The sequence below is a fragment of the Podarcis filfolensis genome, assembly GCF_964270895.1.
Source record: "Podarcis filfolensis genome assembly, chromosome: 8".
Taxonomy (NCBI): domain Eukaryota; kingdom Metazoa; phylum Chordata; class Lepidosauria; order Squamata; family Lacertidae; genus Podarcis; species Podarcis filfolensis.
In genome coordinates, this window is record NC_139611.1 from 4,795,956 (window position 1) to 4,816,540 (window position 20,585).

The 20,585-nt window shown below is 45.9% G+C and overlaps 2 protein-coding genes across 16 annotated transcripts in view; both read left to right on the plus strand.

Moving 5' to 3' along the window:
* TIA1 (TIA1 cytotoxic granule associated RNA binding protein) overlaps positions 1 to 7,129 on the plus strand; it is a 24,742-nt gene extending 17,613 nt beyond the window's left edge. For 6 of the 9 annotated variants that reach the window (XR_014551820.1, XR_014551821.1, XM_083629566.1 and 3 more), the window contains 6 exons: positions 484 to 592; positions 995 to 1,090; positions 1,180 to 1,264; positions 1,950 to 2,073; positions 3,607 to 3,749; positions 4,183 to 7,129. Coding sequence is in view for 6 of the 9 variants with exons in the window: in XM_083629566.1 (XP_083485692.1) it covers positions 484 to 592; positions 995 to 1,090; positions 1,180 to 1,264; positions 1,950 to 2,073; positions 3,607 to 3,749; positions 4,183 to 4,330 (705 nt within the window). In the remaining 3 variants the exon portion in view is untranslated. The remainder of the gene's footprint in view (positions 1 to 483; positions 593 to 994; positions 1,091 to 1,179; positions 1,265 to 1,949; positions 2,074 to 3,606; positions 3,750 to 4,182) is intronic. The other 3 variants (XR_014551822.1, XM_083629567.1, XM_083629565.1) reach the window with 1 other exon arrangement.
* Positions 7,130 to 8,723: 1,594 nt separating this feature from the next.
* Positions 8,724 to 19,497, plus strand: LOC310769756 (uncharacterized protein C2orf42). 7 transcript variants are annotated; one of them, XM_083629466.1, is made up of 10 exons: positions 8,724 to 8,826; positions 10,944 to 11,053; positions 12,350 to 13,184; positions 13,481 to 13,591; positions 13,719 to 13,820; positions 14,711 to 14,815; positions 15,984 to 16,091; positions 17,370 to 17,470; positions 18,521 to 18,683; positions 18,855 to 19,497. In XM_083629466.1, the coding sequence occupies exons 3-10, from the start codon at positions 12,362 to 12,364 to the stop codon at positions 19,061 to 19,063; spliced, it is 1,722 nt and encodes a 573-aa protein (XP_083485592.1). In that variant the 5' UTR covers positions 8,724 to 8,826; positions 10,944 to 11,053; positions 12,350 to 12,361; the 3' UTR covers positions 19,064 to 19,497. The 7 variants fall into 7 exon arrangements, with proteins under 7 accessions (XP_083485592.1, XP_083485595.1, XP_083485590.1 ...); XM_083629465.1 differs by lacking the exon at positions 8,724 to 8,826 and adding an exon at positions 9,022 to 9,334; XM_083629469.1 differs by lacking the exon at positions 10,944 to 11,053.
* The last annotated feature ends 1,088 nt before the right edge of the window (positions 19,498 to 20,585 follow it).

Sequence of the window (20,585 nt, forward strand, 5' to 3'; positions counted from 1 at the left end):
TTGATAGCTGATTACCTGTGAATGATAGAGCTTCATATCTTTATACCTGCAAGTTGATATTTTTTATATTAAAATGGCACTGACTTAGGTTACTTCACTACAATGGATCCACACTGAATAAAACTTCAGATCCAGCCCATTTTTCTGGTTGTTGGAGGCACCTTTTGTCTCTATTTTCATTTGCCATTTAGCATTCATTTGCATAATGAAGTACTTGGAGCATCTGGAGAAAATTTATGGACAAAAGGGCTATTCACAGAACAGCCTTTCGTAAGCTGCCTTTGTATTTGGGGTTTTTTTTTTGTTTTGTTTTTTTTTGCAAATTTAAAGAGACCACATATAATTGTTGATCTGATGCTTTTGCAGCCTTTGTGTAGTAAAGTGATTCTGTAATTGAAACAAATATTTTTCTATAAATCAGCATTGTTAGTAGTTTTCTTTCTTACAGAGCTGCCTTCTGAAAGTGTTTTGCTTTCTCTGTAGGATGCAGAAAATGCGATTCAGCAGATGGGGGGACAGTGGCTTGGTGGAAGACAAATCAGGACAAACTGGGCAACACGTAAACCTCCAGCTCCAAAGAGTACATACGAGTGTGAGTATTTTAGCTTCCAAAACACACATGGGGATATTTCCTCTCCAGCCTGGAATAAGCTTTTAGAACTGACAGTCTAGGGCTAGGGATAGCCAGTTTATTTAATTGATGTGCTGCCTCCCATTAGGTGGTGAGTTTGATGCTCTGAATAGAATTTTGTTTGGGTGGAACACCTTACAAGCAGGTTTCGATTGTCAATTGTTCAGGGACAGGAGCCCTGGCCACATAGAATTGTAAGCCTTTGGGGCAGAATGTGGCTGTAAATTGACACAGTAATTATATATTGCAAAGCATAAGCCATGGTAGTTGCGGGGAATGGACAGCCAATTCTTTCTACAAATGTTTGGGTTTTTTATTTGTGGGCAAATTAGAGACTTGTGTAACCTTTTTTTTCCTAAACAGCAAACGCCAAACAACTATCCTATGATGATGTTGTGAATCAGTCCAGTCCAAGCAACTGCACAGTGTACTGTGGAGGTGTTACTTCAGGGCTAACAGGTATGGCACCTCATGAGTTTTTAGTAGCTTTAGGAAGTTGTACATAACTCCATATCCTGACATCCTTATTTCCGTCTTCTGATTTGCAGAACAGCTGATGCGCCAGACATTTTCTCCATTTGGGCAAATAATGGAAATTCGTGTCTTCCCAGATAAAGGATACTCCTTTGTACGGTATGATACTGTTTGTCTTTCCTGTGTGTTTTTTAGCAAGCCCATGCCACAGTGTACAGTTTAAAGTATTGCAATCCCTTTTTGAAACTGTGACTTAAAGTGTACTCCTTCCAGTGTCCTGCCATTTATGTTGATTATTTCTAAGAAACAGGAACCTGCAATCATTCACATAAAACTTTCATTTGCGTGTCTTGGGGCTGTTGGGTGTTTTGCACCTAATTTTGACATCACAGCTGCTACTCCGATGTTCTTTTTTCAGTATTCTGACTCCTAATACAGCGGCTTAATGGAGGGGTGGCTGATGGTGGCCACCTTCATTCTCTTTCCGGAAGGCATTGTCTTGCGCAAAGACCTTAAAAAAAAAAAAAAAAAGCCTTGCTCCTGCTATGCCATGATTGCTGAGCAGCCCAATACATCAGGCCTGCAATTTTCCCTGGAGCCCTCACAAGTTTCTTGACTTACTTACATCTTGAACTTATATCCTGCCCTTCCTCCCCAAAGATGTGCCCCCCATGGCCGTGTGATGTGTCATACATTGTGAAGGATCTACACGGTGGGCTTGCAATATTGGATAGATTATCCCTTGAAATGAATTGTTGGATGGCTTTTTGGTGAGAGGGATTTGTATTACTTGGTTGTTTGACGGGGTTTTGTATTATTGATTAATTTTCTCAAATGGTTACAGGTTCAATTCTCATGAAAGCGCTGCACATGCAATTGTTTCAGTCAATGGCACAACTATAGAAGGACATGTTGTGAAATGTTACTGGGGCAAAGAAACACCAGATATGATAAATCCAATCCAACAGGTAAGCGTCTACCCAAAAAAAAGGGATTTTTTTTCCTCCTCCCAAAAACAATTGTGTTCTGGTAGATTTCTTCATTCTAAATAGTTAGACCACAAATCCCTTTACTGGTTGTTCATTTCATTCATATGCATCATTTCCCACATGTTGCTTAACATGGGATCCAACTCAAAACAAAATTTTCCTTCCAGTAGCACCTTAAAGACCAACTAAGTTAGTTCTTGGTATGAGCTTTCGTGTGCATGCACACTTCTTCAGATCTGAAGAAGTGTGCATGCACACGAAAGCTCATACCAAGAACTAACTTAGTTGGTCTTTAAGGTGCTACTGGAAGGAAAATTTTGTTTTGTTTTGACTATGGCAGACCAACACGGCTACCTATCTGTAAATGGGATCCAACTGTAAAAGATACACAAATAATAGGGGCTGGAGGTGTAAAAGGTCATTAGAAAATGTGTTGATCTTTCTTCAGTTATTGTGCTCTCTTTGCTGTGGAACTCTTGGAATAAAAGTATAAATTTAAAATAATCTTAGGGTTAACCACAGACCTATCAACACATCCTAAGGCTTGTGTGCTGTTGCTATCACACTGACACAAACTTGTTTTTTGGGAAATGGGGAGTGGAGGTGGCATGCTGTATGGGAGAGTGCTGAATCTTGGTGCCTCAGTTACCTAATTTAGCTTTTGTGGTCCAAGCCCCTGCTTCTGCTGCAGAGGTACCCAAGCACAAGCTAGAGTTCTAAATGTATTTTTGTGGGCAGCAGAAGTTATGATGGCATAATAAGAGCTTGCTAGATCAGGTCCATGGCCCATCTAGTCCAGCATCCTCATCTCAAAGTGGCCACCCAGATGCATATGGGAAACCAGGAAACAGGATTTGAGCCTAGGAGCCCTTTCCCCTCCTGTGGTTTTCGGCAACTGGCATTCAGAACCGTAGGAGGCAAAGCATAGCCATCAGGGCTAGTAGCCATCGATAGGCACCTACTCAATGAATTTGTCTAGTCCTCTTTTAAAGCTGTTCAAATTGATGGCCATCACTACCTCCTGCAGGACCGAGTTCCACAGTTTAACTGCACTGCCTGAAAATTTAGCTGTTTAGCTTTCTTACAATAGTTTTCCCATAAGAGGGCCAGAAATTAATGGTAGAGAACATATTTTGCATCTGTAAGATCCCCGATTTATTTTCTGTTACCTCTAACACTGGCTCTGCCTGAGGCCAGTGTCAGAGCAGATGTGCCACTCATGTACCACTGGTCTGACTGACTCCTACGGTTGAGTTTCATATGGAACAAATAACAAATTCTTCAGCTCCCCAACATGGTATGATTTAATTATTTAATGTTGTGAAATACAGTCCATACAAGTCTTTGGAATGAGCTTTGTTGTACGAACTAAAACACTTTTGTGTTTGTGATTACATGAGCTTTAGGATGCAAAAGGCAAAGGGGCATGTGGCGGTGTAACTGAAAACCATCCACCTTTGTGTGTCTTCCCTGTACCAATGTACTAACTTTGTTTAATTTGAACTTTTTCAGCAGAATCAAGTGGGATACCCACCGCCTTATGGACAGTGGGGTCAGTGGTATGGAAATGCGCAGCAGATTGGCCAGTACATGCCTAATGGTTGGCAGGTCCCTGCGTATGGAATGTATGGACAAGCATGGAATCAGGGATTCAAGTAAGTGTTTGCTGTTTTGTACAGGCTCTGTGCAAAGGAATCTTTAAGGCTTTAATTCTGAAATTTCTCATATGGACCATATTATGTTGGATTCTGAAACAGGCCATTGGACTTGCAGTTCTGTGTCCTTTCTAAGCAAAATATAGACCCTTTTGATCCACATTGATGTGTGTAGAATGATAGAAGTCAGCGGTCACTCAACAAACTAACCTATCTTCATATATCTTAGAAATTATTTTGTACATTGTTTATTTGGTGCAGAAAGTGGGAATGAATTTCTGAAGGCATCCTGTGGTTTAATTTTGTGGGCCTGGACTAGTGGTGGTGGATAAAGTGATAAAATACTTGGTTTGACATTCACTGTTGTCTTGATTACAGTTCATTATGTCTGTGTAAACTTTCTAAGCTTTATTTCATTTCCTTTTTCATTCAGTCAGACACAGTCTTCTGCAGCATGGATGGGTGCAAATTATGGTGTGCCGCCCCCACCCCCACCGCCGCCGCCCCCACCCCAGGGGCAAAATGGAAGCGTTCTAACTAGTCAAACTGGATATCGAATGGCAGGTTTTGAAACACAGTGAGAGGAACAGAGAAAGACTCTGGAATAGAACAACTGGTGGCTTTGAGGCTATATATGGAGCATTGTAAAACCCTTTGTTTACTTAAAAAAAACCTATCCAATCAAGTCAGTGCAAAAGTCAGAAAACAGTATTTATTTTTAATCATGAAACTATGTTGTCCACATTTTTTTTAAAACACACACACAGGAAATACTAGATGCTGGATATCTGCCAACTTTTGCCTTCTTTTCCTCTTTTGAGATGTGTTTCTTAAGATCCTTGTTTGAAACACAACTAATGCAGGGATTTCTGCCACTTTTAGATTGGGGCAGAATATTGCACAATATCAAACTTTTTTCCACTGAAGTAGTGTGCAGTTCTAGTTGCATTCCTAGTATGACTGAAAATGTATATGAAAAGTTGTACAAAAACAAAACACGCCAAAACTGTGTGAGTTCTGAAGGTTTATTGTGATCTTCAGCTTGTGCACAATTCTGTTCTAAAGAGAGCCTATTGTATAAAGTGTCCCATCTCCTCACTTTTGTTATACTGGGGTTTCAAATATAACTTATTGGTTTACATTATTTTGTATCTAGACATTTTTCAAAAAGTGATTTTTGCCTTACTGTCAGCTGTTAAATTATTAAATGGAGGTGGCGGTGGGAAGTGGCGGTTGGTAGCAGTAGTTGTTCAGAGCTCTCCAACGGATCCAACTCTTCCTGTTGTTAGACGTGAGAAGGTGCCTGGGAAATCCCTGTTGGGTTTGTGCAAAGATCTTCACCGATGAACTTCAACCCAGTTTCAGATATTATTAAAAATGTGACACATTCTAATGAACCAGCTTTTCTAAATCTCTCAGTTTTTACATTTACATGTATCCTATACCATGTAAACTATTTTAGCAAATTAATATTTTTCACAAAAGTTGGTCAGCTTTTGTATGTCTCCTTCTTTGAAAGGGTAAAAGGCAGAGAGGTCTATGTGACTTAACGAGTATGATTCTAAACTTTGGCTTTTTGCATGTGAATATCAAATACATTATTAGATTTTGAATACACCAGTCATGCTCTCATTTTTCAAATATGTAGAGAATACATTGGTCTTAGCAACTTCTTACTCAAGTGCAGTAAATTTGACTTGATTTAGCATGTACAGGTAGAGCTCTGATTACTTGTAGCATTGTGCGGATCAGGCCAGGAGTATGAGGAGTGCTCCGGTTAAGCCTGAAGGACCAGCTGGATTAAGCATTTTTAATTGTTCAGAGGCCAAAAAAAACCTTGCTATCCTACCTCCTTGACTTAGCCTTCAGAGAGTGCAAAAAAGAAAGCTACCCCTAGGTGTAATATTTATTTATCCCAGTTTAATGTCTGGGCCCACGGAGGTGTATGCTTTTTATTCTGCATTGGTTGTAGTGGAGCAATGTATCAAGGGATTATTGAGTTTATGATATATGGAGTATCCTATGACAAATGTGTTTTATGGAAATAAGTGACCCTATGATAGAGGGTTGGCTTTGGAGATGTTAAAATCCTATTTGTCTTGATTTCAACCCCTCACCTTTGGGGAGTGTTCCATGATTTGCTGGGTGTGAATGGTGTTCTAAAATTTGAAAGTTTGCTACAAATATAATTTGCAGTGGGAGGGGGTAGACGAAAAGACAAAGGAAAACTTATGGTGACTCTTGAGAAACTCTTGTCCCTGACTCTGTTTAACAACTGGAATTCTGTAAAGGAAGCAGAACCAGATGGCTTGAGTTCAGTGAAACCTGGCTGTAAAAAACAACAATCAAAAACCAGTTTTTACCCTGAAAGCAGGGTCTGGCCCCCCATATGTTTAAAAAAGTGAAGTATACTGAAAAGACAGCTTTAACTCATAGACCACTCTTATTTCTGCCTCCTTGCTGCCTTTTAAACTTGCATAAACATATCTTTAAAATTATTTTTACCACCTCTGCCTGTACAATTCTTTCAAAAGAGGACAGGAATAGGTTTGAGGTGAGTTTGGTGCCGCACTGGAATTTCTATGTGTGTATTTTCAGCAATAGAACTGCCCAGGTTTAGTTGTCTTAAATAAAATTCCTGTCATTGGAACTGTCTGAGATACTGTTACCTAGTTTAAAAAACACACAAACAAGGCTTTTAATATTATGTCAGTGCTGGTTGCTTTTCCCCTACTCTCCGTTTGGGCATCCAGGAAAGACATGAATTTCAGGTTGTTTTTGTTGAGCATAATTAAAGACTTAAAATTCTAAAGTTCCTCAGACTTAGAAATGCTTTGAGAAAAATGAATGGATGAGGCCCTTCCAGTTATACAATTGTTACTGCTAAGCTACTTCTGCCTAGGATTTTTCATACTTTTCTGGAGGTCACTTCTGCTACATAAGCCACATTAAAAACTAGTTGCTTAACAAGTGTCAGCCTCTTCTGCTGTAACGTCTCCAGTGGCCCTACAAAAAAGTAGGTGAAGCATTTGAGCCTATTTCTTTCTCTCACTACTGCCCTTTTCCTTCTTGTTTTTAGTTTAAGCAGCCTTTCAGTTTTAAAAGGGAGTCTTCTTAAAATACGGTAAATGTAAAGGAGAGTAATGCCCCATACAGATAACAAAGGAGGATAAAGCTGCCTGGGGTATTGTTTTTGGGTTATTTTGTTTTTAAAAGTAGCAGCCCATTTTTGTCTCTGTATGAACATTGAAAGCTTCGTTTGAACTAATGTATTTTGATACTTGTGTTTAGAAGTTCAAGAACTTCACTCCAGAAACCGTGACTTTTGAAAGCCATTAAGATGTTAATAAAAGATGTGAGCTTGCGTATTTCATCCTTAACCTTTTGTTTACTTTACTGTTCAGATATTCTAGCACAGGTTTGGGAGAAAAGTGGAACTGGAAAAGGTCTCTTGAGTTGCCAAGTCTAAATTACCTGCCAGCCTTTTTCTCTTGGGTGATGAGGCTCTGAAGGAGGCCTTAGCAAGAGCAACCAGTTTCTTGGGTAGCCATCCTACTCAATTGAAGGGCTGTTGAGACCTTATTTCACCACCTCTCTTATGTGTGTTAAGAAATAAAGAGTGGGCGTTTGGCATTTGCCTGCACTTCTTCCTTGAGCATCTCTCACCAGGCATAGAGGTGAATGTCCAAACCCATAACTCCTTTGGTTTTTGATTGCAGCATCTTTACTTCACACTGGACAGGTTGTGTTTTTCCAACTCTGGGTGAACTCTTCAGTGACACATTGCTTTGTTTGCTGACCACCATGTGCAAATGTAATAAGGTCAGATTTTTCAGAGATCATCAACCACTTCATAGAAAATGGGGAGTTGTGGCATATTATGAAATAGAAGTAGCTGTAACCAACCAAAGGCTCATATTCTCTGGAGCCTTTCCTAAGGGGTATTTCTGGTGTGCAGCCTCTTGGAAACTTCAGAACCTAGACCCAAAGAAGGCTACATCCTGAATAGAAGCCTTCACTGCCTCCAGCAACCCATGCAACTATTGCTTATTTCCTCTCAATAAATTGCACTCTTGAGGCTTTGCAGTTGCGGCCAAGCTTCACTTTATGGGGAGTGATATTGCCACTTTTTTTTACAACAAAGGTCCGTCTAGTTCAAGCTATGGTTTCCCCAGTAGTGATGTATGGAAGTGAGAGCTGGACCATCAAGAAGGCTGGTCGCTGAAGAATGGATGCTTTTGAATTCTGGTGCTGGAGGAGACTCTTGAGAGTCCCATGGACTGCAAGAAGATCAAACCTATCCATTCTTAGGGAAATCAGCCCTGAGTGGTCACTGGAAGGACAGATCCTGAAGCTGAGGCTCCAAGACTTTGGCCACCTCATGAGAAGAGAAGACTCCCTGGAGAAGACCCTGATGTTGGGAAAGATGGAGGGCACAAGGAGAAGGGGACGACAGAGGACGAGATGGTGGGACAGTGTTCTCGAAGATACCAGCATGGGTTTGACTGAACTGCAGGAGTCAGTGGAAGACAGGAGTGCCTGGGGTGCTCTGGTCCGGGGGGTCACAAAGAGTCGGACATGACTAAACAACAATTGCCACTTTAGTAAGTAGGTTCCTCAAGCTTGTTTGACATCCTGCCTCGGTGCTAGTCGCCCAGCCTCAGAGGGAGAAAACGGAGAGCCGTCCTCAGCGAGGGAATCGCAAGGGGGCATCCAAGAGCATTTTTAACACGAAAGAACATTAAGTAAACCAGGAATAAAGGAATAAAGCGCAGCCCTGACGCATCCGCCTCGTATCCCCCCCCCCCGCCCCGCGTCCCATCCTTTCCCCTCGAGCTCTCGGGGCCTTTTACATAAGGAGGAGCCCCGCACGGGACTTCCGCGACCCTGGGAGACAGCCGGACTGCGTTTCCCGTCGTGCTTCGCGAGCCAGCGGCGCCTCGGCTGCGCCAATGGGAGCCGCTCTTACAGACGAGACCCGCGAGCCGTTTGTAAGGAGCCATAGCGGAGGCCGCTCGCCGACTTCCTCCGCCGGCCGCCCGCCCGGCTGGGGCCCGAGGCTGAGGAGGCCGCCCAGGTAAAAGGCGACGCGGCGGGGGCCTCGGCGGGAAGGGGAAGGGTCCTGCTGGGCGCCGCTGCGGAGGGAGCGGCAGGAAGTGACGTTGGGCGGGCTGGAGGGAGACTCTCTGGCCTAGGCCTCGCCCCGCCCGCCCGCGGTTGCCAGGCGACCGAGGAGGGGGCGCGGCCGCTGCCGGCCCGTGACGTCGTCGCCGCACGTCGCGCAGCTGCTGCTGGTGACGCCATGCGGAAGGTGTCAAGCGCGGGGTCGGAGGGTGGCTGCTTCTCGGGCCGGCTGAGCTGCCCGTCCAAGCGGGCAGGAGGGATGTCCCGCCGTGGGGCCGCCTCTCTGCTTCTCAAAACGCAGTCTGGCATCTAAGAAGGCCTCTGAACATGTGCAGAGTGCTTTCTCCTGCCTCCCCGAAGAAGCTCGCACGGGCCACGGGCCCCTGAGCGCGCAGAGCGCCTTCCCTTTGTGAAGGGAACGAATGCCTCCTCGCCTCCCTCCCTGCCCGGTCTCTGTCCAAGTGAGTGTCATTCGCCCCTGGAAGCCGCTGCCCCGATTTGCCAGGCTGGCTCTGCTGCTGCTGCCGCCGCCCTCGAAGGCAACAATGCGTACCCGTTGCTGGAAACCACAGGAGGGGAGAGGGCTGCTCTTGGGCTCGGATCCTGCTCGCCGCAGATTCCCACAAGCATCTGGCTGGCCACTGTGAGAGCAGGATGCTGAACTGGATGGGCCGTTGGCCTGATGATGATAATAGCAACCACCATGATGATGATTTTATTGTTTGTACCCTGCCCATCTGACTGGGTTGCTCCAGCCACTCTGGGCAGCTTCCAGCAGACTCTTCTTACGTTCTTAAAAATGCCTGAATCACTGCTTTCTGGTTTGCTGCTTGTTTCAGGAGTACTTCTTGCAAAGGAATGCTATGCAATGACTTACTGGGTGGCTAAAGAGGTGGAAACCTTTGCAAGTTTCACAACAAAATATGTGAATTGGTTTGAACCTGTGCAAAGAATACATTGGAGACTGTTAGGTAGTGGTTAGAGCACCATTCCGCAACCTGGTGTCTTAGAGATCGTTTGCACTGCAACTTCCATTCGCCCCAAAATCATATGGCCAAGCTTCCACTGCTGGGAGTTGTAGTCCAAAACATCTGGTGGTGACCAGGTTAGGACATCAGCCTGGGTGACTTTCGCCAGTTATTCCCTCTCAATGTAGCCCACTTCATAAGATTGTTCTGAGAATAAAATAGGTAAGAGGAGAACTGTGTGTGCTGCTCTCTGGTGCCTGGAGGAAGAGTGAGCAAAAGATTAAAAAAAATAAAACTGCCACTCCCTAGCTCTGAACTCTCTCATTTTAATGATCACTTGGCTGGCAGGCGACCAGACAACTTGATGGACTGTGGAATGGTTCATGAACTAGGAGGACTTCTTGGAACCATGGACTGGGGGGAGGGAAAATGAATATTTATGAGTTCTGGCAGATGCTGGGGCAGGGCAGAGCAATCCTAATTGGGGTTGAGGGGATTGAGACAGCAAATTACAGCCACATTCTAAGCCCTCCTACTGGCTCATATCAGGTAGGGTGGGCATTTTGCAGTTTTTCAGTGCTGTAGCTCAAGATTGGTGTGGCTTAGGGATCGAGAATTAGGGGCTTTCGATCCAGCCCTCTGTGCTGACTAGGATCTGGCAGATTCCCACTCTCTCAGGAAGCTCACTTGGCATGACCTAGGACCAGTCATTGCCTCTCAGTCTAACCTACCTCTCAGGGTTGTTGTGGGGATTAATGAGGAGAGGGGAAACCATATACGCCACCTTGAGCTCCTTAGGAAAAAAGGTGAGATATAAAGAAAATAATTAAATCATTGCCTCCCCCTTGAATTCACCTTTGTGTACTAATTATTGAAGGGTTTTGTTTATTTTCATAATTCTGCATTTGTTTATAGTTTGAGATGTGTTGTGAATAATCTGAAATGCAGGGCATCCCTTAGAGCCAAAAGTAGGCTGGAAGCGATGATTCATCTGGGTTGTGGGGGGTGATGCTTCTAAGTGGGAAAAGGGCCTGCCTGGCTGTCCATTGGACCTTGACTTAGGCAGAATCTGATCAGTCCTTTCCTTCTCCACTATTGACAGAGATCGGGAGAGAAAGAGAGCAGTCCCCAAATCAATATTTGCCTTCCAGCAGCAGCAGCGAGTCCCAATATGTGTGACTTCCCAGGATTCCTCTGACTCAATCTGAGAATGCAAGGGCTAGTGGCAAGATTCACATTTCGCATGCATCTTTCCCCCTTTATGACCTCATTGGAACATCACAGCAGAGGTTCCTTGCCAGAAAATGCTTCATTGTGACGCCACTGGGCTGGTGGTCTGAGTTCTTGCCAGAATCTTGAGAGTGATTCATGGCATCCCTAGATCCCGCCCCTTCTTGGTCCATCCTCAGTTCTGGGGTCATGTAAAACAGGCACCTAACAGATTATATTGCTTTCAACATGGATAGCTGGACATTGGACTGAACAGCACGGGTTAATGATGTTCCATTGGACTTTGGGGGAAGCAGGAGTGGGGATTGGTATGTTCGATGCTGTGCATCAGGGACAGCCAACATGGTGCCCCCCAGGTGTTGCTGGAGGAGAGCTCTTACCATTTTTGACCTGCTGCCACACTGGATGCAGCTGTTGGGAGTCAGGAGTCCAACAGCCTCACTGCACCTGATTTATTTATTTAGGTCACTTTGTTCATTCTGCAGTCCTGTAAGGAAGGTTCCTTCCTCCCATTTTAGGAGGTGGGAAACTGAGGCTTTGATTTGCACAGTACAGATACCACATACACACATTTTTTGTTGTTGATTGATAATGTGGCCCACCAAGTCGAACTGGACTGAGATGCCTAAGTTTTGGAGCAGTTCTGCTTAATCTGATCCCCCTTGCAGGAAAGGTCACCTAAGGTTAGCAACCTGGAAAATGAATGTCTGAAGTGATTAGTGTTTTGAACGGAGTTCAGATGTTAATAGGGGTCCTTTGCTTCCAATGCCATATTTATCACTCCAGATTTAAAAGGGCATATAGGGAAAATGAAGACAAGATGAACCAAGCTGTGTGTGTTTCATAAGGTTGAAAAGGTCAGGTGTACCTGAGGGACAAACGAGACCTGACATCTCAGAAGCATTTTTTAATTTTTGTTGAAAGCAGAGTGTTAGGTCATACTGTGGTGGAGGGGGCTAACCTGCCCCCCGACACACACACACACACACACACATGCTGTAGTTGTATCTGCTGCTGAGATGGGAATATACAGGGAGCTATGATGTCTATATGGTTCTGTCTGTCCATAGCTAACAGCAGCTCTTTTTTGTGCTTTCTGCACAGCTGCTCAAAACTGACCCCCTTGCAGCTTCTTTTTAGCAACAACAACAAATAGGTAGATCATCTCTGACATCATGTTTGCTTCTGAAAGCCCCTACAGAGCACCTTTGCTTGAATGCACTTGGAGCAAGGCATTCCAATTGATCAGATCTCTCTTTGTGCCTTCCTTTTGCCCAGGCTGCCTGAAGGATGGACTCAAACCCTGCCAGGAGTAAAGTCCCAGCTTTCTTATCAGACTTGGGGAAAGCTACCCTGAGAGGCATCAGGAAATGCCCCCGGTGCGGCACCTACAACGGCACCCGCGGGCTGAGCTGCAAGAACAAGACTTGCGGCACCATCTTCCGCTACGGTACCCGGAAGCAGGCCGGTGTCGACGCGGTCAAAATCAACACTGGCTCTGATCTACAGGTCTATTCAGTGCGGCAGAGGGACAGGGGGCCAGAGTACCGGTGCTTTGTGGAGCTGGGAGTTTCGGAGACCACCATCCAGACAGTAGACGGGACCATCATCACACAGCTCAGCTCTGGGCGCTGCTACGTCCCATCGTGTTTGAAGGCGGCTGCACAAGGGGTGGTGGAAAACCAGTGCCAGCACATTAAACTGGCTGTGAACTGTCAGGCAGAGGCCACCCCGTTGCCCCTGAAAAGCTCAGTCTTGAACTCGTTGCAGGCCTCTGCTGAGACGAAACAAACCTTATGGCAGTTGGCCACGGAGTCCACAGGGCCCCTAGTTCAGAGGATTACCAAGAACATCCTAGTGGTGAAGTGCAAAGCCAGCCAGAAGCATAGCTTGGGTTACCTCCACATCTCCTTCTCCCACAAGGCTGGCCACAAGAGCAGGGCGGAACACCGCTTCCTCTGCTCCTGCCAGTCGCTGAAGTCCAGCAAGGCAGCTTCTGCTAAGGAAGAGGCAAGCCAGAAATGCAATCACTTCTTTGCCTGCCTCTGTGCCTTTGCCAGCGATGATCTCTTGGCCCAGGAGTTTGCAGATTTCCTCAGCTATGATTCCAGCGGTGGGTAAGGTCAGAGAACATGAGTGAGGCTGAAAGGATGTGGTCAGCAGACAGCTCAGGCCAAGTGCATGAAGTAAAAAATCCCCTGCCATGCCTGTATGTGGGGTGTGTGGGTGCGCAGACTGGAATACCTTGGAAGGGCTGGGCCCCTGCAGCTCACCCTGGGAATACCACTGACAGTCCCTGTAGGCAGGCGTAGAAGCAAAGGGAGCTCACTGCATTTAAGCTCACATTTTACGAGGAGAAACGCAGAGTGAAGACTCAAACCTTCAACCTCTTCTCTCCTGCAACTCCAGGTCTGAAGTCAACGGTAGGAGCCCAGCTTCTCTGTCAGCCTGAATCCGCGTTGAGCTCTGGAGAGGCTGCTGCCTCCAAGGCCAAAAAGAGGAAAAAAGATGAAGGAATGGGTGAGAATATTAAATTTTGACTTGTTTGTGTTACATGTTCCACTTTGATATGGATGACTCTTACCTGCACCATCTTTGCTTTCCCAGTGCTACTCATTCTAAAGCTGTTGCAACTTTTACTTTTAAGGCACACAAGCAAGTAGCCCCCTCTTGTCTCAAGACGTGGCAAACACAAACCTGCGCAAAAGTGGATTGAAAAAGCCAGCGGTTGCTTCACTGAAAAGGCAAGGTGAGTTTTCTTTCTGCCAGCGCAGCAAGCTGCAAGGAACGCAAAGCAGAAATGGACTGTGAGGGTTTTCCACAAAAGGCCAGTTTTGCTCAGCCTACACTCTACTTTCCAGCTGTCTTCTTTAGTTCCTTCAGCTTTTTGGTCTTCCTGCCTTATATGCATGTCTGGGGAACTGTATTACACTCCCTTTCCTCTCCATGAGGAAATAAATTAATATAAGAAATTAAAGACTTGAAACCTCAGCACTGACCTTGTCTCTCTTAAGATTCTGAGCATCCTAAAGTGAAAGCTGGTCATTATAAGAACTTTGTAACATTAATAGTTGAGTGCCTGTGTTTGCTTGCTTTCTTTTCCCCTGTCCATCCCTTTTTCCTTTTGTGTCATTCATATATTTTTAGATTGTCTCTTAGCGATTACTTGTTATCGAGTAAGATTGTCTTCCATGAACACAGTCTTAGGGGTGTGTCGGTAAATGGCTGTGGAGGCCAATTCTGGATCCGCACATCCTTCCACAGTGGAGACATAGGTTTCCGGGTGGGAGTTGATCGCAATGAGGATTTGCCAAACGTACCTTCCTCTTAGTTATTTTCTCCCTTTGTTCCCGAATTTGTCCTTCTTTATGAGGCCTTTAGTAGAGGCTGTTCTCCTATGGGGGTGGGGAGTGCTATTGTGTTCAGGTCATAGCTGTCAACGTTTTCCCTTTTTTAAGGGAAATTCCCTTATTCTGAATAGGATTCCTCGCAAGAAAAGGGAAAAGTTGACAGCTATGGTTCAGGTCCTGCTTGCAGGTTTCCCAAAAGAGGCACCTGGTTGGCCACTGTGAGCCAGGAGGCTGGACTAGGTGGCCATTGGCCTGATGTGCTTAGGTTAAGAGTTTTCCTTTTCCTTAGCTTGCAGTCAGCTGCTTGATGAATCACAAGTAACCTTGTCCTTCCAAGAGTGGTTGGCCAGTGTCACTGAACGCATCCACCAAGCCATGCATTACCAGTTTGACGGTAAGTCTCCTCTGACCTCACCTTTATCCCTTGAATCCTTGTTCATATTATAAGAGGATCATCGGATGGAATGCCCTGCAGTGTCTTGTGTAAGTGGCTTTTGTCTGCATAAGGCTATTCTCCAGTAGCACTCAGATGGTACTGATATGATTGGTGTTAGGTTGCACTCAACACTGTTAATTTCTTAGGGGGAAAGAGAGAGAGAGAGAGAGAGAGAGAGAGAGAGCGCACTTATGGCTAAATGAAACTGGCAGAGAAGCCCTCTCACTATGTTTAATTTACACGCTGGGCTCAAATAAACTGGCAGCAGCAGAAACCAGATCTAGACAAGGTTGATTGACTGGAGCCAATCAAGAACCTCCTGCCGCCTCCTCCTGCACTCCTATACTGCTTTCTGGAGTCACAGACTCAATCTATAGTGGCACTCCTGGTTCCCAGCTGAACGTAGTGCTGTTGTGAACTGCAGACCCAAAAGAGGACTTGTGGGAGTGGTTGGGTGCAGGAGTACCAAAGAAGGATGTCAAAAACATCAAAATGGCCAGATCTAGTACTTCATTAAAAATTGTGTACACTTACTGCAAATCAGCCTGGCTGATCTCCCAGCCTTTACAGGCGCAGGACCGACACTGCAGCAAGGAGATGGCTTGTCCATCCCCAAGCAACCATTCATGCATTCTTTATGCAGAAAGCAGAACACCTCACTTTGGCCAGGACTTCCCATCACTTCACCTGGGCAGTTGCAAGCAGAATGCCTGCTAACTCTAGGAGCCAGTCAATAAAATATATATGTATGTGTTTGAGCATAGAAGAGAATTGGACTAACTGATAAAAACTGCCCCATATATCAGAACTTTGGGATGGTTGGCCTCTCTCGTCTCTCTCACACACACCAGTCTCCATCTGTTCCCTGGCTGCCCACAAAATATTCACCCAGAGGAAATCCTACATAGCTATCCCATAGCTGTGAGTTTTTCTCTCTTTCACTCTTAAACATCCAACCTCCTCTTTGGTTATCTTTGTGAATTATTTCAAGAGTTTTCACCTCAATAGGTCCCCCCCCTTCCTTTTTTATGATCTAGCTTGAGCCTTGGCCCTTGTTGAAATGTCTAAACATTATTATGTTGTTCCTCTCAAAAGCATTTCTTCATTTGTCCATGTTTTTACCCAGGCAAACCAGAGCCACTGGTGTTCCACATCCCCCAGGCTTTCTTTGAGGCTCTCCAGCAGAGGATTTCTGTTGGGAGCATCAAGAAGCGGATGCCAAATTCGACCACAGGTACTCAACCTTTAGAGCATCTTTTCTGTGGGAAGCCACTTGGGATATTAGCTGCACATTGATGCTTTGTAATAGAAAGGTTGTATTGAGGCATAAGAAAGCTTAACATGAGTCAGCAGTGTGATGCAGCAGCAACAGAAGCTAATACTGTTCTAGGCTGCTGCAGCAGAAGTAGATCAAAGGAAGCGATAGTACTGCTCTATTCTTCCTTGGTCAGGCCCCACCTGGAGTCCTGTGTCCAGTTCTGGGCACCACAATTTAAGAAGGATATTGACCAGCTGGAAGGTGTGCGGAGGTAGGTGACCAAAAGGACCAGGGGTTTGGAAACCAGGCCTTGTGAGGAACGGTTGAGGGAGTTGGGGATGTTTAGCCTGGAGAAGGCAAGGCTGAGGGGTGATATGAGAACCATCTTCAAATGTGTGGAGGGCTGTCCCATGGAAGATGGAGCCAGGTTGTTGTTTTTTGCTATTCCAGAGGAGAGGACCAGAACCAATGGATTCAAATAACAAGATTCTGGCTAAACATTAGGAAGAACTTTCTAGTTGTTAGACAGTGAGACTGACTCACTAGGAAGCTGATAGACTCTCTTTCACTGGAGGTTTCTAAGCAGAGGTCAAATGGCCACCTGTCAGGGATTCTTTAGCTGTGATTCCTGCCTTGCAGGGGCTTAGACTAGATGACCCTTTAGGTCAGGCTTCCTCAACCTCGGCCCTCCAGATGTTTTTGGCCTACAATTCCCATGATCCCTAGCTAGCAGTACCAGTGGTCAGGGATGATGGGAATTGTAGTCTCAAAACATCCGGAGGGCCGAGGTTGAGGAAGCCTACTTTAGGTCTCTTTCCAGCTCTAAAATTCTATGAACAGTGGGAGCAGCAGCTGAAGGGGACCAGTCCCTTGTAACTGCATGCTGCAGAGCTGAAAGGTCTCTCTGCACAGCCTCTCCTTGTGGCCTCAGAAGAACTTTATGCCACAGTGATTGTGACCCTTGTGGTCCCTTCCAACTCTACAACTCATCTGTTTCTGTGATTCCCATGAGATCACATTTCGTCTCCTTTCTCAACACCATGTGAAAGGGATAGCCAACAGATGCCCTCCGGGTGTTGTTGAACGCCACCTTCCATCACTCTCGGCCAGCGTGGCCAAAGGTCAGGAATGATGGGAATTGTAGGGAGCAGCAGCTCGAGGGTGCCGTGTTGGCTCCCTCTGCCATTGGAGTTGGCCATAGGAGGAGGAATGTGGCCGCCATCACACCACCTTGATGGGCTTCTTCCTTTCCAGCTTTTGTCCGGAAAGATGCTTTGCCCCTGGGCACCTTTTCCAAATATACGTGGCACATCACAAACATCTTGCAAGTCAAACAGATCTTTGATACCCTTGAGGTAAGACCCCCCCCCTTGCTCCTTCTTGTCTACGGTTTTTCTCTGTTTTGTGAACAGATGGGAGGGCATTCATTGGGGGTTTGGGGAGGAAGGGCCAGCGCTAGGCATAACATTTTATTTTGCATCCTGGGATTAAAAGTTCGAGGAACTGGCCTCCGGGGGTTAGCATGAGCTTCCTAGAATAATTCTCTTATGATCTACTGGTTGTGATGATTTTAGAAGAAGGTTAGAGAAATTCATGAATTCATGGAGGAGAGGACTCCTGGTGGCTGCTAGCCCTGATGGCCAGTGGCGTAGCGTGGGGGGTGCAGGGGGGGCCGGGCGCAACCCGGGCGGGTTAGGGTTAGGGGGCGCAAATCCACGGGTTAGGGGGTGCAAATTACTTGCCCTGCCCCGGGTGCTGACAACCCACGCTACGCCACTGCTGATGGCTCGACTCTGCCTCCACGGTCAGAGGCAGCAAAGCTTCCGAATATCAGTTGCTGGAAACTACAGGAGGGGAGGTTTATTATTATTATTATTCTTAAAGATTTTCTTGTTTTACAGAACTAAGTGTAATGTCTCTCATATTTTTTCCATGTAACATTTTTACAAATCCATTTCATTTGTTGAGACATCAGGGGGAAGGTGGGGGGGGGAAGGGTGGAGGGAGGGAAGATGGGTGGGGGTGGGGTCGGGTGGCGATGTTTCTGTTACGCTTAATGCATGTAGGGTTTGGTGTCAGCGCTGCTTGTTCTGTTCACTTGTGTTTCTTTGGTGGTGAGAGAGGTTGGGGAGTTTTTGTGCTCAAATCCTGCTTGCAGGGTTCCACAGGCATCTGGCTGGCCACTGTGAGAACAGAATGTTGGACTAGATGGGCCACGGGCCTGATCCAGCGAGGCTTTTCTTAGGTTCTTACTCAACTCCCAGAACTTTGGCACCCTGGTTTCTGCAGGGTGAGGATCAAACTCTGGGCTTACAAAGGGCCTCTTGCAAAGGGATGCCGCTCCTCTCATTTGCCTGTTCAGAAATCCTGTGTTTTCATCACCCATTCCCAACTCCTCTTCCCAGATGCCTCTGAAAATCACACGCAGCTTCATCCAGAACCAGGATGGCACCTATGAGCCCTTTAAGTGCCCCAAAGTTGAGGTGGAGAGCATCCCAGACACTTACGGGCGCTTGGAGAAGCAGCCAGTCCTCCGGCCTCTGGAGCTGAAAACCTTCCTGAAAGTCGGTAGGTGTATAAGCTGATCCTTTTGCACCTCAAAGGAGCCTTCTTTTCCCACCAGCTCACAGATTTGTAGAGTTGGAAGCTCCTCCTCCTCTTGGAGAAACTTGATTTTCCCCACACACAATGGGGAAAGAAGGTCCAAAGTGCTCCTCTTTCTGGCTTCCTTCCTCCCAGGCAACACATCCCCTGATCAGAAGGAACCGACACCTTTCATCATTGAGTGGATTCCAGATATCCTCCCCCAGTCGAAAATTGGTGAACTGAGGATTAAGTTTGAATATGGCCACTACAGAAATGGTCACACCACCGACTACCAGGAGCAGCGCACTTCCCTTGAACAGACGCTGGAGCTTATGCCTCTCACCACCATCACCTTCCCTTGAACTCGTCATGCAGTTCTTGCACAGCTTGGTTTGCACAACCCTTGCCCTGCAGCTGGTCAGTCTTTGCGGGTATCAGTCAGCCATTTGACTGGGGAACGCACCAGGAGCCGGAATGCAGCGGGGCTTCACTACAAACGACCCACTTCTTCTTTGTAAGCAGCTGCACTAGAAACTTCTGCCTCTTTCCTTTCAAACAGCATTTTCAGTCGCTTCTTGGGACAAAATTAATTCATGCACTCTCCACTTCTACTCTGAGACTCACCTGTGTGCCGACCTATGATTGCTGATTTTTTCCGCCACCCTATTTTGCACAGTTGACAGATTACAGGTGAGGGTGGAGCAGAGTGTCCAGTTGCTCGGCTGCCTTGGCTAATTACTACCCCCTTACTGGCATATTTTGCAATATATTTCTACAATAAAGTAAATTGAACCAATTCCAATGTTTTGAGTTCAGTCTCTCAGATAAACACCAGCAAGCTTAAGCCTTCTCCCATTCACACAGTTTCTGCTTTGAGTCACCCCTAGAGTGTACAAAAACACAAAAGCAAAACTGAGGCTGGAATTTCTGGGTTGTTTGGGTCTGTATCCAGTTATTACCTATGCAATTACTGCAAACTCCTGCAAGTGAACTGACTTTGCACAGGTTGAATGCATCAGCTGGCCTGTGCACCGGGAACCAAATTCAGACTTCTTTGTGGACAAAGGATGTGTGGAGTTTGCAAACGATAGCGCTGCATTCTTCAGCACTTGAACAGAGACACCAAGCAGGGTCCAGGCAAAGTAGAGCACTAAGTCTTACTCATGGCATGGACGTGATTTAAGCACACACTGCACCGTGAGCAGCCAGTGGCATTTAAAAAGATATCAGGCAGAATTATAGCTTCCCAGGGACATCAACACCAGCCCCGGGGAAAGTCCCCTGCTTCCCGTTTCTCTAGTACAAATGATCTTAGACTATTCAATGTTGTGAAGCAAATTGATAGGAAAATAGATGGCACAATGGCATCAAATGTTAGGGAGAGGAGAGGGAAGAACTTGACCAGTGTTAGAAACTGAGATATGAAAGCTAGCAGCTAAACCTATGTTATGAGTGTAACAATGGAATGTCTAGCTGCTCTTTTTTTATAACAAGAATACAAAGCTGAAAATGAATGAACTGCAGCTAAAATATTACGTTCATTTTTCACATGGTCTGGTCCTTCACCTGCCCACCCCCCTAATATTCTTAAGAGGGTCTCTTCTCCTGTCTTCAGAGAGTAGCTGGAAGTAGGGATGCAAATAACAGGTCCTCCTTCCACTCTGCAGTTTAAATCCGAAATGTTAGGCACAGTTCTGCGCCCAGAGCTCAAATTGAATGAAATTCCCTGTTGCAAAATGTGCCTAGAGCAATGGGAGTTTCGAACACTGAACTTGACCCAGGGGCTACTATTTCTGGCAGCAGCAGACCTTGGTTTGTAACAGGCCATCCATCCCCTGCTGTAAGCAAAATCAAGTACTGCTTAGCAACGTTAGGAGGCAGTGT